The sequence below is a fragment of the Macaca fascicularis genome, chromosome 19 (assembly GCF_037993035.2).
Source record: "Macaca fascicularis isolate 582-1 chromosome 19, T2T-MFA8v1.1".
Taxonomy (NCBI): Eukaryota; Metazoa; Chordata; class Mammalia; order Primates; family Cercopithecidae; genus Macaca; species Macaca fascicularis.
The window spans coordinates 43,235,262-43,251,274 of record NC_088393.1 but is presented as its reverse complement, the minus strand read 5'-3'; the positions used below and the strand labels follow the sequence as shown (position 1 = coordinate 43,251,274).

Here is a 16,013-nt window from a genome sequence, read left to right as displayed (position 1 = left end):
TTCCTCTTGGAAGGGGCGGAGCCAGACCTGTCCTGGGCCTCTCCTGCAGCCTCAGGCCCCTGTGACTACAGCGTAGGAGCTCTGGGACACCCTTGTCTAGGGAAGAGGTCTTACTGGCTGCCCTCACCTGACTTTGTGTCCCCAGGCCCCCAGCCATGGCCCTGTCCCTGCCTCTGGGCCCTAGACTTGGCTCAGAGCCCTTCAACCACCCCCCGGGAGCACCTAGGGAGCCGGACATTGTTGGATGCACCGTCTGCCCCGCATCCGGAGAGGAGGGCACGAGGTGGGGGCCTGGGCTTTGGAAGCTTGTTTGCAAGAGGGTAGGCGTGGTGGCAGGGGCCATATGAGGGTAGGAGGTGCCATGGCTGTGATCACCTGGGGACACAGGAGAGGCCGCCGGGGTTGGGGTGAGGGTAGGCTGAAAAGTGAGGTGTTGAGACTCACCCAGTCACCGCCCCCTGCCTCCTAGCCCAGAGCAGGCCCAGACCCTGAGGCAGGACTCCTTGGACCCTCCTGAGCACTTCCAGGGTGGGCCAGGGGGCAATGAGCCTGCTGCTCAGCCCCCAAGATGGTCAACACCCTCTTCCTACAAGGACCCAGCTGGGGGCAAACACTGTGAGGTGAGTTGAGGTGACCCAGACCCCTTATGCCAGCCCTACCTCCTCTCTGTCCTCCGGAGTTTGGCCTCCACAGTGAGGACTGGGTGATGATTCTGGAAAGGTGTTGGGTGTCTGTAGGGGGAGGGACCCTCTGGAAAAGTGTTTCAATATCTGACCAACCAGGGAGACGTATTTTCTTTTTTTTTTTTTCTTTTTTGAGATGGAACCTCTCTGTTGCCTAGGCTGGAATGCAGTGGTGAGATCTCTGCTCACTGCAACCTCCGCCTCCCAGGTCCCACTGATTCTCCTGCCTCAGCCACCCAAGTAGCTGGGATTACAGGCGCATGCCACCGCACCTGGCTAATTTTTTGTATTTTTATTTTTTTTATTTTATTTTATTTATTTATTTTTTTTGAGACGGAGTCTCGCTCTGTCGCCCAGGCTGGAGTGCTGTGGCCGGATCTCAGCTCACTGCAAGCTCCGCCTCCCGGGTTCACGCCATTCTCCTGCCTCAGCCTCCTGAGTAGCTGGGACTACAGGCGCCCACCACCTCGCCCGGCTAGTTTTTTGTATTTTTTTAGTAGAGACGGGGTTTCACCGTGTTAGCCAGGATGGTCTCGATCTCCCGACCTCGTGATCCGCCCGTCTCGGCCTCCCAAAGTGCTGGGATTACAGGCTTGAGCCACCGCGCCCGGCAATTTTTTGTATTTTTAGTAGAGATGGGGTTTCAACTTGTCGGCCAGGCTAGTCTCAAACTCCCGACCTCAGGTGATCCGCCCGCCTCAGCCTCCCAAAGTGCTGGGATTACAGGCGTGAGCCATCGTGCCCAGCCATATTTCTTTTTTATTAAAAAAAGAAAAAAAAATAGAGACGATGTCTCACCATGTTGCCCAGGCTGGTCTTGAACTCCTGATCCTCCGGCCTCGGCCTCCCAAAATGCTGGGGTTATAGGTGTGAACCACTGCACCTGGCTGAGAAGCATTTCATCATTGCACCTGATGTAGCCCCATTCTTCCGAGAATGGGTACCCCGGGGGGGTACCCAGCCCCGCTCCCTGTCCAGAGCCCCCGGGCCTCAAACATCCAAGTTTCCAGGAGCTATAAAACCTGGAGACCTTGAACTAGATGTCTCTCCTCAGGCCTGGCACCACTGGGAAGGCCCCCCAGTGGGAGCGACCCTGGTGCAGACAGACCTGGAGATGGACTGCCGCAGAGAAGTTTCCAGAAGCTTACAGAACGGGGTGGGGATGGGAGCAGGGGTGATATCTTGATTGGCCCACTGGTCCTGACCTGGCTCCTGTGTTCCCCAGCACCCCATCTCTGGCCTGGAGGTACTAGAGGCTGAGCAGGACAGCCTGCACCTGTGCCTGCTGGGGCTGGGCCGCCGGCTGCAGGACCTGGAGCAAGGCCCGGGGCGCTGGGCATTGGCCCAGAGTGGGATGGTGCAGCTGCAGGTAGGCAGGAGAGGCCAGGATGTGGGGGTGTGCAGGGCCCCAGCAGTGGGTGCCAGCTTTCCGGGATGGGAAATGGGTTGAGTGCATGTTCCAGGCCTGTGCGGAGGGGGTAACTCTAGGTTTTGGGTCTCTGGTGTGTGTGTGGGATGATGTCCAACCATGTGTCCTCAGGCCTTCCAGGCGGACCTACGAGGGGCAGCTGAGCGCGTGGAGGCGCTGCTAGCGTTTGGTGAGGGGCTGGCACAGCGGAGTGAGCCCAGGGCCTGGGCAGCCCTGGAGCAGATCCTGCGGGCCCTGGGAGCTTACCGAGACTCCATCTTCCGGCGGCTCTGGCAGCTGCAGGCCCAGCTGGTCAGCTACAGCCTGGTAGGGCCCATCCTGATACCCCTCACCCAAACCAGGCCCCAACCTCATAGCCTCCATGACCTCTGTCCTTTGACCCAGGTGTTCGAGGAGGCCAACACGCTGGACCAGGACTTGGAATTCGAGGGAGACTTGGACTGGCCAGCACGTGGTGGGGTCTGGGGGCCCTGGGCACCCAGTAGCCTCCCCACTTCCGCAGAGTTGGAGTGGGATCCGGCGGGGGACATTGGGGGTCTTGGGCCCTTGGGACAAAAGACAGCCTGGACACTAGGAGTGCCCTGTGAGCTGTGTGGCCACAGGGGCCCCCAGGGCAGGGGACAAGTCCTCGAGGTGAGAGCAGACCCCCCCCGAGGGACCTCCTGCCAGGCACCCTGGGGACATCTCTGTGCACCTTCTAGCAGGGTCCTGCCCTTCCAAGGAGGTGTCAGTGGCTCTGTCTCCCCCTCCATCTCTGTCTCTCAGTGTCTCCTTCTATCTCACTGTTTCGCTCTCTCTTGTCTCTTTCTACATCCTCAAGCCCGATCTCAAATTCACTCCTGAGGCCCCCAGATGATGCCCCATTCACCTCCTGACTGTCCCGGTCTCTCCTGGTGCTGCCTGTTCAGGGAGGCCTGCCCTGACCTCCAAACATGAGCACTCCTAGTTTCTTACTTTATTTCCTAACAGCACTCACCACAGCTTGACTTTGTATATTTACTTATTTTTAAAAATTTTTATTTATTTTTTGAGACAGAGTCTCACTCTGTTGCCCAGGCTGGAGTATAGTGGTGTGATCTTGGCTTGCTGCAACCTCTGCTTCCCAGGTTCAAGCGATTCTCCTACCTTGGCCTCCCTAGTAGCTGGGATTACAGGTGTGCACCACCATTCCTGGCTAATTTTTGTATTTTTAGTAGAGATGGCGTTTCATCATGTTGGCCAGGCTGGTCTTGAACTCCTGACCTCAGGTGATCCACCCGCCTCGGCCTCCCAAAGTGCTAGGATTACAGGCATGAACCACCGCACCAGGCCGCAGTTACTTATTACGTTTTTTTTTTTTGAGACGAAGTCTCACTCTTTCGCCCAGGCTGGAGTGCAGTGGCCGGATCTCAGCTCACTGCAAGCTCCGCCTCCCAGGTTTACACCATTCTCCTGCCTCAGCCTCCCGAGTAGCTGGGACTACAGGCGCCCGCCACCTCGCCCAGCTAGTTTTTTGTATTTTTTAGTAGAGACGGGGTTTCACCGTGTTAGCCAGGATGGTCTCAATCTCCTGACCTCATGGTCCGCCCGTCTCGGCCTCCCAAAGTGCTGGGATTACAGGCTTGAGCCACCGCGCCTGGCCTACTTATTAATTTATGGTCTGTCTCTCTCCTGTCAAATATAAGCTCCACGGAGGCCAGGAATTTGCCTATTTCCATCCCCACTGTGTCCTCAGCTCCTAGAACAGTTCCTGGCTTGTAATAGAAACTCATTACATATTTATTGAATGAATGAATAAATAATGTCTCTCCTCTCTTGGTTTCTTTGGCTCTGCCCATGTCTGTCTGTCCTGTGAGATCTCTCTGTTCCCCCAGAATCTCATCTCTATGATACCTCCTATCCTGGCCCTCCCCCAACCACATTTCTGTTTGTTGCTGGTTCTCCAGGAACCACACACCTCTCACTCCCGACAGGACATGCTGGAGTCTGGCCTCAGCTACCGGAAACACTTAGCAGGTCACCAAAGACGCTCCCTACTCCGGAAGCCTCAGGTGAGCCAGTTCTCAAACAGGTGTAGCACTCAGGAATCTTGATGGCGAGTGACAGAAACCCAAGAAATGAAAAGGCACAAAAAAGGGAACGCTATTAAAAAAAAAAAAAAAAGTAACGGAAAGGTCCAGGCACTGTTGAATTCAGAGCCTGAAATAACACCAGGGCCAGGCTGGGCACAGTGGCTCACACTTGTAATTCCAGCACTTTGGGAGGCCGAGGCAGGCGGATCACCTGAGGTCTGGAGTTCGAGACCAGCCTGGCCAACGTGGTGAAACCCCATGTTTACTAAAACTATAAAAATTAGCCGAGCGGGGCCGGGCGCGGTGGCTCAAGCCTGTAATCCCAGCACTTTGGGAGGCCGAGACGGGCGGATCACAAGGTCAGGAGATCGAGACCATCCTGGCTAACATGGTGAAACCCCGTCTCTACTAAAAAAATACAAAAAACTAGCCGGGCGAGGTGGTGGACGCCTGTAGTCCCAGCTACTTGGGAGGCTGAGGCAGGAGAATGGCGTGAACCCGGGAGGTGGAGCTTGCAGTGAGCTGAGATCCAGCCACTGCACTCCAGCTTGGGTGACAGAGCAAGACTCCGTCTCAAAAAAAAAAAAAAAAAAAAAAAAAAAAATTAGCCGAGCATGATGGCACATGCCTGTAATCCCAGCTACTCGGGAGGCTGAGGCAGGAGAATCACTTGAGCCCGGGAGGCAGAGGTTGTGGTGAGCTGAGATCACACCACTGCACTCCAGTCTGGGCGACATAGTGAGACCTTATCTCAATAAATAAATAAATAAATAAAAATTAAAAAAGAAATAACACCAAGGCTCAGTCCCTCCCTTTCTTGGGCTCTAAGTCCCCAAGGTGGCTTCCTTCTCAGCAAAATGGGTGCACCAGTGGCTACACGGTCACTCCCACTGGTTTACCCACCCCAGGGGAGGGAGCGTGCCTCTGACCCTACTGACAGCTGCCAAAGTCCCAGGGCTGACTCCCACTCACCAGCTGAGGTCATGGGCTGCACCTTGAATAAACCAGAGTGCTCGGATTGGCCAGGTCTGGGTCACACCAATCATGGAAGTTGGGCAGGTGGGTGTCAGCTTCACCTGAACCTGAAGGTCTGGGAGTGGAAGGCGTGACAGCCTCCCACCTCCAATTGAGGCACTGTTACCAGAAAAAGAGGGGTTGTCCTGGATGAAGGACAGACACAACCAGACATCCACTACGCTTGAAGATATTCCAAGTCCATGTGGGGTCCTGGGGATGAGGAGGTGCCAGGAAAGGAGGAGAAATAAGACCAGTCCTGTAGGTCTACAGTAGTAGGGTAAAGGCGACACGAAGTGTCACTTCTGGCTGGGCACTGTGGCTCACACCTGTGATCCCAACACTTTGGGAGGTCAAGGCAGGAGGCTTGCTTGAGGCCACATAGTGAGAACCGCCCCCACCCCTCATCTCTACAAATCATTAAACAAAAGTAAATGGTTGTAGTGGCATGTGCCTGTGGTCCCAGCTATTAGGGAGGCTGAGGTAAGAGGATCACCTGAGCCCAGGAGGCTGGGGCTGCCATGAGTCGTGATTGTGAAACCGCACTCCAGCCCGGGTGACTGAGCGAGACCCTGTCTCAAAAAATAATGTGTCAGCCAGGCGTGGTGGTTCATGCCTGTAATCCTAGCACTTTGGGAGGCCGAGGCAGGCGGATCACTTGAGGTCAGGAGTTTGAGACCAGCCTGGCCAACATGGTGAAACCCCATCTCTACTAAAAACACAAAAATGAGCCGGGAGTGGTGCCACCTGTAGTCCCAGCTACTCAGGAGGCTGAGGCAGGAGAATCACTTGAACCCGGGAGGCGGAAGTTGCAGTGAGCTGAGATTGAGCCATTGAACTCCAGCGTGGGTGACAAGAGACTCCGTCTCAAAATAAATAAAGTGTCATTTCTATCCACTCTGCTGCTGGCTGCTCTCCCTCCTTAGGACAAGAAGAGGCAAGCATCTCCCCATCTCCAGGACATGAGGCTGGAGGGGAATCCCGGGTGAGGTGCCTGAGAGATGGGACTAGGGTGTGGGGGACAGAGTTCCTAGCGGCAGCCCACCTGTATGTTTAACACTGCATTTCCCTTCACAGGGCCCCCGATCCTGCATTCAGGCGGCCCCTGACCTTCCTGCTTATCCTCTTCCTCCTCTTCCTCCTCCTGGTGGGTGCCATGTTTCTCCTGCCCGTGTCAGGAGGCCCCTGCTGCTCTAACGCCCGAATACCCAGGACACCCTACCTGGTGCTCAGCTATGTCAATGGTCTTCCCCCAGTCTGATGTGTGTAATAAATGGTCACTGTCAAAGGATGTGTGAGGATACTAGGTGCCTGCGTACCCGGAATCTAGGATGTGGTCTGGATATGTCTGGATGGACCCTTTTGCCTTGAGGACAGAACACACAGAACCGCATCAGCCCATCTTGGGTGGGGCTGCTCCAGACTCTGACACAGTCAAGCACCAGTTCTTAATTCAGGCGTGGCAGGGGACTCTGGACGTGAGCTCAGGAAGGGAGAAAGCCAATACTGGGTGAGTTACTAGTTGCTGCTCTGGGCACCTGGGGTGTCATCCCATTGCTGGTTGCACCCTAGGGACAAAGAAGTTGTGGCTTTTTTTTTTTTTTTTTTTTTTTTTTTGAGATAAGAGTTTCACTCTTGCCTAGGCTGGAGTGCAATGGTACAATTTCAGTTCACTGCAAACTCCGCCGCCAGGATTCAAGTGATTCTCCTGCCTTAGACTCCAGAGTAGCTGAGATTATAGGCATGTGCCACCACATCAGGCTAGTTTTTTTTTTTTTTGAGACAGGGTCTCGCTCTGTCACCCAGACTTAAGTGCAAAGGCATGATATCGGCTCATTGCAACCTCTGCCTCCTGGGTTCAAGAGATTCTCTGGCCTTACCCTCCCAAGTAGCTGGTACTACAGGCATGTGCCACCACACCTGGCTAATGTTTGTATTTTTACAAATCCTTTGAACCTGGGAGGCGGAGCTTGCAGTGAGCCGAAATCGTGTCACTGCACTCCAGCCTGGGTGACAGAGCAAGACTCTGTCTCAAAATAAATAAATTAAAAAAAAAAAAAAAAAGCAAGCAACTTCATTTGGAGAGACAGCAAACCAAGAAGATGGCAGACTAGTGTCCTAAAGAACCATCTCAAGTTGGTATAAGTTTTAGGTTTCTTTTTATGCTAGAGAAGGGTGTTGAGGTTAGGTGACCAATGACTGTAGACATCTGGATGCCAGCAAGAGTCCAGAAGAAAACTTCTTTGACTATGTAGGTCAGGTCACCATATTCTTGTAAATCTCTAGTATAACATTGTTACTTGTGTGTACAGTTTCCTGATCTCCTGGTGGCGTGGTTAGTTTTGGGAAAGGGACAGTTTTTTTTTTTTTTGAGACGGAGTCTCGCTCTGTCACCCAGGCTGGAGTGCAGTGGCCGGATCTCAGCTCACTGCAAGCTCCGCCTCCCGGGTTTACGCCATTCTCCGGCCTCAGCCTCCCGAGTAGCTGGGACTACAGGCGCCCGCCACCTCGCCCGGCTAGTTTTTTGTATTTCTTAATAGAGACGGGGTTTCACCATGTTAGCCAGGATGGTCTCGATCTCCTGACCTCGTGATCCGCCCGTCTCGGCCTCCCAAAGTGCTGGGATTACAGGCTTGAGCCACCGCGCCCGGCCGGGACAGTTATTTTTTTAAAGTTGAGCTATAAACTAAATTCCTCCTATAATTAACTGGTCTACACACAAAGCTAAGCAGAAGCTTTTAACCTAAAGGATGTTACTGCAGGGCATCAGAGGCAAAATGCAGTCAGTCATGCTAAGCCTCCCACCACTGTGACACACACACCCCATCAATTTAGCAGCCAACAGTAGAGTCATTGTTCTTCTGTAGTTCCAACCAAAGTCCCAAGGCTGGCTCCTCTGGCTTCTGTCACATGCTCCACCTTTGCTGGGGGCTGCAGTCAGCCCCACCTAAACCATGTGGACTGAAAATGGCAGAAGGGTGGGTCTCCAAAGAGTATCAAGTTGTTGCTACTAGAAGAGGGGAACAGACACTGATGGGGTGGGGGAAGCTGCAGATTCTGGGAGAGACTCCAGGTTCAGGGAAAAGTCACCATGCAAACCAGATTTGTCCTGTTTCAAAGGCCAGGTTGAGACTCTGGCATCAACCAAAGAGGAGGCATGGTCCCCCTGAGATCACCAGCAAATAGGGGGAGCAGTCTTGGCAATATTGCCCCAATAGGCCCGGTAATGGAGCACATCTGTGTCATTCGTTCATTTAACAAATATTAACTGTCTGCTATGAGTCAGGTCCTGGTCAAGGAGCAGAGACAAGACAGTGAACAAGACGGTGCCTCTGGAGCTAGCTGACATTCTACTTGGGGAAATTGACAATAACTAAAAGAAATAAGTGAAATATGTAGTGGTCACAGGGTGGTAAGTGATGAGGAGAAAAATAAAGTGAGCAAGAGGCGGGGGGGCACAACTGAAACAATGTGGTTGAAGAAGGCATCAGGGAGTCAGTAGAATGGAGCCACTATGTTAAAATTTCGCCATGAGAGCAGATTGTAGTGAGGAAACAGGCCATGGGGACTCAGAATAGTGCTGTCCAATAGAAATGGAATGTGAGGCCGGGCATGGTGGCTCATGCCTGTAATCCCAACACTTTGGGAGGCCAAGGCAGGTGGATCACTTGAGGTCAGGAGTTCAAGACCAGCCTGGTCAACATGAAGAAACCCCGTCTCTACTAAAGATACAAAAATTAGCCGGGCATGGTGGCAGGTGCCTGTAATCCCACCTACTCGGGAGGCTGAGGCAGGAGAATCACTTGAACCCAGGAGGCGGAAGTTGTAGTGAGCCAAGACCACGCCACTACACTCCAGCCTGGGTGACAGAATGAGACTCTGTCTCAAAAAAAAAAAAAAAAAAAGAAAAAGAATAGAATGTGAGCCACAAATGTAGTTACAAATTTTCTAGCAGTCACATTAAAACAGTAAAAATGGATTAATTTTAATAATTTATATTCTATTTAACCTGTCTAAAATATTATCACTTCAATATGTAGTCAATACAAAAATAATGAGATCTTTTACAATCTGTTTTTCTTACTAAGTCTTTGAAATCTAGTGTGTATTTCACACTTACAGCACATCTTAATTCAGACGCCAAATTTTTAACAGATAAAATGCAATACAGTCCTACTAAAACAATGAAGTCGTGTAATAAAAAATATTTTACATTCAAAATACTTTCACATTACATTTACATTTAAATTACTTCAATTTTAAAATTTAGGCTGAGCATAGCAGCGCAAGCCCTATGTTGCCCAGGCTGGTCTCGAACTCCCAGGCTTAAGTGATCGGCCCACCTCAGCCTCCCCAAGTGCTGGGAAACCTTTTAAAACTAGAACAAACTGCCATATGCCCTTACCCAGATTCACCAGTGGTTAACACTTTGCTTCATGTGATTTACCATCCATACCCTTGCTAATATATTTATATCAGTGCATATGTTTTGGAACCATTTGAGAGTAAGCTGCAGACACGAGGCCTTTTTACTCCTACATTCTTCAGCGTGTATGTCTTAAGAACAAGGCCATTCTCTCACACAATTACAGTAGTTATCAAAATCAGAAAATTTAACAACTCAGTTCCATTTTTAACTCAATCTGTAGTCTAAATGACTCTAATCCCTGTATGTCTTTTATAATGATTTTCTTAGATCAGGGGATTTCTTGTTTAACAGATGGGTCAAGGGATTGAGAAACATTGACCCTGTGCCTTAGCAGAGTAAAAAACAGAACAGCAGCCCAGGGCTGCTTCACGCATATAATCCCAGCAATCTGGGAGGCCAGGGCAGGCGGATCATTTCAAGAGTTCGAGACTAGCCTGGCCAACGTGGTTGAAACCCCATGTCTACTAAAAATACAAAAAAAATTTAAAAAATAAAAAAATAGCTGGGAATGGTGGCGGGTGCCTATAATCCCAGCTACTCACCAGGGGTGGGTGGGGGGCAGGCGCTGAGGCAGGAGGAGTGCTTGAACCTGGGAGGCGGAAGTTGCAATGAGCCAAGATTGCGCCACTGCACTCCAACCTGGGCAACACAGTGAGGCTTTGTCTCAAAAAAGCAAACAAAAAAGCAGAGCAGCAGACGCACACAGAGGGTCAGCAGAGAACTGGGCACTGGTCCATGCTTGACACATAAGCATCCTCGGAGCCAAGGACTCGGGTGATGGTTTATCTGGGATGTGATCCCAGGAAGCGCGAGTGGGGAAGAGACAGGGCAGGCGGAAAGCCAAAAACAGTGCTCACACCACTGTGGGCAACTGGGGGTCCATCCCACAGGGTACCTCTGAGGAACCCTGCAGAACACATGTTCCACCAGAGGACAGGTGCTCATCCAGTGACTGCTGCCCCCTACAGGCTGAGGGTTGCCTCTGAGGACATTAACCCACCTCCCAGGACTCTCAGGAAGCCCTCAGGCAGAGCAAAAAGAGATGCAGGGGCTCAGGGTAGGAGGCTGCAACCTCCTGAGAACCTGCTTCTGCAGCTGCAAGTGAACCCAAGAGGGCAGGAGGGCCATGGGTGGGGGTCAGGCCTCATCATCTGCTGTCACAACAGGGTTTTTGGGGGGTTTTTTTTGAGATAGAGTCTCACTCTCGTCAGGCCTCATCATCTGTTGTCACAACAGGGTTTTTTGGGGGTTTTCTTTGAGATAGAGTCTCACTCTTGTTGCCCAGACTGGCGTGGTGGTGCATGCCTGTAATCCCAGCTACTCAGGAGGCGGAGGCAGGAGAATTGCTTGAACCTGCGAGGCAGAGGTTGCAGTGAGCAGAGATCGCACCATTGCACTTCAGCCTGGGCAACAAGAGTGAAACTCTGTCTCAAAAATAAATACAATAAAATAAAATAAAGAATAAAAATATTAGCTGGGTGTGGTGGTGCACGCCTGTAGTCTCAGCTACTCAGAAGGCTGAGGTGGGAGGATCACTTGAGCCTGGGAAGCTTAGGCTGCAGTGAGCTGTGCCACTGTACTCCACCCTGGGTGACAGAGACCCTGTCTAAAAAAAAAAAGTTAGATCACTCACCTGTGATCACATACTCAGTAAGTATGGGAGCTGGGATTCAAACCCTGCCTTCCCATTCCCGGGTCCGTGCTCTTAGCCATTGCTCACCTGTACAGCTCCTCCCTCAAATCAGGCATTCCTCCATCCTCTCCACCGGGCAAATCTCACTCATCTGTAACACCCAGGTTAACATGTCTTCCCTTCCGACCCAGGATGCCTGGCCCCACTGGAAACTTGATCCCTGCCTGCAGCCCTGCCAGGAGCTCCAATCCTGGGGCTTGTCAGGGTTCAAGATCATGGAGCCAGGAGTGAGGGGGTGGCAGGAGATACAGCTGGAGATGTAATTAGGGGGGCTGGATGGGTAGGACCCCATTGGTCTTTGGCTTTTACTTTGAGATGGAGCCAGGAAACAACATGATCACCCTGATGGAAGCAATTGAGGCTGAGAGAGATGAATGAGGTGGCTGAGGTCCCATGGTGAGGACAAACCTGAGACAAAGCTGAAGTAGAAGCCACGAGCAAGTAAACCCACAGCCTTGTGCCTGGGGCACGCCAGGCCCCAGCTGAGACCCTGCATTTCTTCCTTTTGCCCCCTCCAGGCCTTTCCCCACACTGGTCTTTTTTTTTATTTTTATTTATTTATTTTTTTTTGAGACGTAGTCTCACTCTGTTGCCCAGGCTGGAGTACAATGGTGTGATCTTGGCTCATTGCAACCTGTACCTCCAGGGTTCAAGCGATTCTCCTGCCTTAGCCTCCTGAGTAGCTGGGATTACTGGTGCCCACTACCACGCCTGGCTAATTTTTGTATTTTTAGTAGAGACGGGGTTTCACCATATTGGCCAGGCTGGTCATGAACTCCTGACCTTGCGATCTGCCCACGTTGGCCTCCAAAAGTGCTGGGATTACAGGCGTGAGCCACCGCGCCCAGCCTTGGTCTTCGTGCCTAGAAGCCTATCCTGGCAATTAATTCTTCAAATTCCAATTCTACTTTATAACCATTTGGGCATGTGGCTCCCCCACTAGGATTAGGACAGCGACTGTTTCTCTTCCATCCATCCTCCCTTTGGTCTGAGGTCTATGCTCCTTACCTGTGGTCCTCCTCCCCACAGCTACATCCACAAGAACTCATTTCCACTTACTTAACTGACATGGGTGCAAATACAGCTCAGTGATGCAAACTGCATCCCTCCACAGAATGTCTAGGGCAGGCCCATATGGGGACACAGGAGGGAGTATACCTGTGATCTATGGGGTTCATCTCCCCTCCCCTGCCCCAGGCCTTGTCGTTCATTGTAGCTGAGGCTGGACCCTTCAGCTGTGTTTGAGAAATTTCCAGGTCTGAGACCCCCACTACTGCCTCAGAGGCTTTGAGCCAGTTCTCAGCTCCACCATTTCCTGTCCCACACAAAGATGTTAAACAACTTGCCCTCCATTAGGGAGCCAACTGGGGTATCTTTGGGGGTTAAGCCAGGATGAACCCCCTCCACAAATCTGCCCAGGGGAGAGAACTATGCTGCTTCAATCAATGTGCCAGTCTAGAGGACTCCGGAGGGAGTCAGATTCCCACACCTATTACCTCCCAGATGGTCCCTTCCAGGTGTCTGTGTGTGTGTGCGGTGGTGGTGGTGGGGGGGGGGGGGGTGTTTCAAAAATCCTCAAATATATAAAAGCTTTAAGACCACCAACAGGAAAGTAGACATATCCCCAATTTTATTCCCTTTGTCCAACATTCTGAGAGGGAAGGGGCAAATGAGTCAACGTTGCCCCTCAAAACCATCAAGTAGGGCCCTTTAGTTGATCAACCAGGGTGACAGACCGCTAGCCCCTTCCTCGTGGTCCTGGCTTGTCACAATTAATGGGGGAAAGTTTTCCCAAAGGGGATTCCGGGCTTCTCACCGCTTGATCAGGGAACCTTCCCAATACTTTCTCAGCAAAAAGTCTGCACTTCTCAGAGTTAAATATAGGAGAGGGGAGACTCGAGGAGCCAGAGGTGGGTGTGTTCTCAGGGGTCAAGAGAAGGGTGTCTCAGGCTCTCCCTGTCCAGCAGGGGGCGTCCTGGCTCCCCGTACCTTCGGGCAAGTAGCTCTCGGCTTGACACTGTCCAGCCCGCCGGCGTCCCAGGCCGCCCCAAGCCCTCATACGGGAGGAGCGCCGACCTGTCTCCAAGCACCGGAAAAGGTGGGCCTCTCTTGCCGTCCATCATGAGGCTCTCTAGGCCCCCTGCGTCGCCAAGGGGCAGTCTCTGACATCCCCAATTCGTCGAGCTAGTCTCTCGAGATCTCTCACCTTAGGCGGGTTCCCCAGGCCCCCCACGCAGTCAGGCGAGCCTCCTGGCTCCACCACGCCATCGAGCGAGTTCGGCTCTTCGCCAGTCACCGTCCGTCGGGCCGGGTCTCCGGTGCCCCCGTGCTGTCGTGGGGGTTCCTTGGACCGTCGCCGTCGTCAGGCTGGGAACCCACGCCGCCAGGCTCCTCGGTCGGGGCCCGCGGGCGTACGAAGGCGCCCATGGCGGTGGCGTGGCCCGAGCGTAGCAGCTGCAGCTGGCGCCGCCCGCGGCGGTACAGGTACTCTATGCGCAGCACGTCGGAGCGCGGCAGGCCCGCGTGCTGCCGGAACTCGGCCCGCACTCGCGCCTCGGCGCCCGGTTTCCCGCGTCCGGCACGCAGCAGATCGCGGTACAGGCTCAGAACCTGCCTCTGCAGCCGGCTGTGCCGGCTCATGACCGCGGCTAGGCAGAGACGCTCAGCGAACTCCCTGCTAACCGCCGAGCCGCCACACAGCGAGCCAAGGCCAAAGGGCAAAGCCACAGCCACTTCCGCCCTGCGCTTCCCTTGGCCCCCAACTCCCGCCTCCCGCCATCCGGCGCTGCCGCGTCTGATTGGCTGTCGTTGCTGTTGCACCACAGCGGGCTGGGAGAAGTGGGCGGAGTCTCTGGTCGCGGCCTCCCCTGTAGGGAACACGTGTTCTTGAAGGGACAGCAGTTCTGGGGATCCTGGCACCTGCGTGTCGTAGGAGGAGGTCGCTATGTGTTCGGACTCCTAGGTCTTGGGTCGGAGGGAACAGAGAGTCCTGACCTAACTCCTGCGTTCTGGGAGAAGAGGAAGCTAGGGTTTGTTTTTTTGTTTGTTTTTTTTGTGACGGGGTCTCACTCTGTCGCCCAGGCTGGAGTGCAGTGGCACGATCTTGGCTCACTGCAGCCTCGAACTCCTGGGCCCAAGCGATCCTCCCACCTCAACTTCCCGAGTAGCTGGAACCACAGGTGCGCGCAACCGCGCCCCCTATTTTATTATTATTATTATTTGCAGAGATGGGGTCTCGCTATGTTGCCCAGGATGGCCTCGAACTCCTGGGCTCAAACGATTCTCAGCCTCCCAAAGTGTTGGGATTCCAGGCGTGAGCCACTGCGGCCTGCTACGGGTTCGGACTTTGGGTCCCAACGGCGTGGAGCACTGGGAGAGACACTGGGCACAAGCGTGCTCTTGCCGTCAGTTACTGATTGAAACCATCTCGGGAATCTCCGTGCGTTCCCTCGTCCGGGGCAGGTCTGTGTCTGGGGTCCCAGCCCTAGGCACGTGCAGAGGGACGAGGCCCCGTAGGGAAATGGCTCTCGGCCGGTTGGACAGGCTTCTCCGTGCTAGGGGAAGACAAGCAGAGGGGGTGTGGGCGCCAAGCCCCCAGAGGCAGCGTGTGGCTCTAGGAGCTGGGTTGGTCGCGCCCTCTGCAGGTGGGAGTCGGGGCACTGGGCAGCGGTGTTTGGGTCCTCACGGACTGTTAAAGCCGGGAGTCTGGGACGCCCTGAACAGTGGACTAGACTGGCAGCCCGTTGTCCTCCCAGGAGCTTCAGGTCGTAGGCCGCAATGCCGTTGTTGTCCCCGCGGGCCGCTTGGAGGCGTCCTGGTAGCGCCAGGGAGGCCCGCAAGGACACAGCATCCTCAGGCCCCACCAGCACCGGAGCTTGGGGGACCGCTCGGTGACAACCCCAGACCCCTCCACCCAGCGTGCAACTGCGGCTCACACACTTGGGCCGGCAGCCAGCTGGGGGTCCGTTCCTCTTCAGAGAGGAGAAGCTGGTCAGGGGCGGAGATTAGGCTTGGAGTTTCGGAGTCAAGGGAGAATCAGAAACCACTGTGAATCCTGCCTGTCGGGTGTATGTATGTCTATCAAAAATACATGTCCTAGAGGCCGGGCGCGGTGGCTCAAGCCTGTAATCCCAGCACTTTGGGAGGCCGAGACGGGCGGATCACTAGGTCAGGAGATCGAGACCATCCTGGCGAACACGGTGAAACCCCGTCTCTACTAAAAAATACAAAAAACTAGCCGGGCGAGGCGGCGGGCGCCTGTAGTCCCAGCTACTCGGGAGGCTGAGGCAGGAGAATGGCGTAAACCCGGGGGGCGGAGCTTGCAGTGAGCTGAGATCCGGCCACTGCACTCCAGCCCGGGCGACAGAGCCAGACTCCGTCTCAAAAAAAAAAAAAAAAAAAAATACATATCCTAGAACAAGCGCGGTGGCTAACACCTGTAATTCCAGCAGTTTCGGAGACTGAGGCGGGCAGACCACCCGAGGTCAGTAGTTCAACACCAGCCTGATCAACATGGTGAAACTTCTGCCTTTAGGTTCAAGTGATTCTCGTACCTCAGCCTCCCCAGTAGCTGGAATTATAGGTGCACACCAGCACATTGGGCTAATTTTTTGTATTTTTAGTAGAGACGGAGTTTCACCATATTGGTGAAACTACAGCCTTGATCTCCTGGGCTCAAGCAATCCTCTCACCTCAACATGTCCAGTAGTTAGGA

General features: G+C 53.5%; 2 protein-coding genes across 6 annotated transcripts; one reads left to right on the top strand and one right to left on the bottom strand.

Annotated features, from left to right (window-relative positions):
• The first annotated feature begins 23 nt into the window (after nucleotides 1-23).
• Nucleotides 24-6,465, top strand: SYNE4 (spectrin repeat containing nuclear envelope family member 4). 5 transcript variants are annotated; one of them, XM_015441580.4, is made up of 8 exons: nucleotides 24-283; nucleotides 470-620; nucleotides 1,909-2,052; nucleotides 2,224-2,418; nucleotides 2,497-2,745; nucleotides 4,065-4,142; nucleotides 6,104-6,162; nucleotides 6,255-6,465. In XM_015441580.4, the coding sequence occupies exons 1-8, from the start codon at nucleotides 156-158 to the stop codon at nucleotides 6,436-6,438; spliced, it is 1,188 nt and encodes a 395-aa protein (XP_015297066.2). In that variant the 5' UTR covers nucleotides 24-155; the 3' UTR covers nucleotides 6,439-6,465. The 5 variants fall into 5 exon arrangements, with proteins under 5 accessions (XP_015297066.2, XP_015297065.2, XP_065391508.1 ...); XM_015441579.4 differs by having other exon boundaries at nucleotides 4,038-4,142; XM_065535436.2 differs by lacking the exon at nucleotides 1,909-2,052 and having other exon boundaries at nucleotides 4,038-4,142.
• Nucleotides 6,466-12,914: 6,449 nt separating this feature from the next.
• SDHAF1 (succinate dehydrogenase complex assembly factor 1) lies at nucleotides 12,915-14,026 on the bottom strand. The gene has a single exon (XM_005588924.5). It carries the CDS (start codon nucleotides 13,937-13,939, stop codon nucleotides 13,592-13,594), a length of 348 nt encoding a protein of 115 aa, XP_005588981.1. The 5' UTR covers nucleotides 13,940-14,026; the 3' UTR covers nucleotides 12,915-13,591.
• Between the last annotated feature and the right edge of the window lie 1,987 nt (nucleotides 14,027-16,013).

What these genes read in the sequence shown, in the direction of transcription:
- SDHAF1 (XM_005588924.5), bottom strand. Translation starts at nt 13,939, where the DNA reads ATGAGCCGGCACAGCCGGCTGCAGAGGCAGGTTCTGAGCCTGTACCGC.
- SYNE4 (XM_015441579.4), top strand. Translation starts at nt 156, where the DNA reads ATGGCCCTGTCCCTGCCTCTGGGCCCTAGACTTGGCTCAGAGCCCTTC. An exon ending in TCCGGAGAGGAGGGCACGAG is followed by an intron (nt 284 to 469) that starts GTGGGGGCCTGG and finishes CCTGCCTCCTAG; the next exon opens with CCCAGAGCAGGCCCAGACCC. An exon ending in GTGGGATGGTGCAGCTGCAG is followed by an intron (nt 2,053 to 2,223) that starts GTAGGCAGGAGA and finishes ATGTGTCCTCAG; the next exon opens with GCCTTCCAGGCGGACCTACG.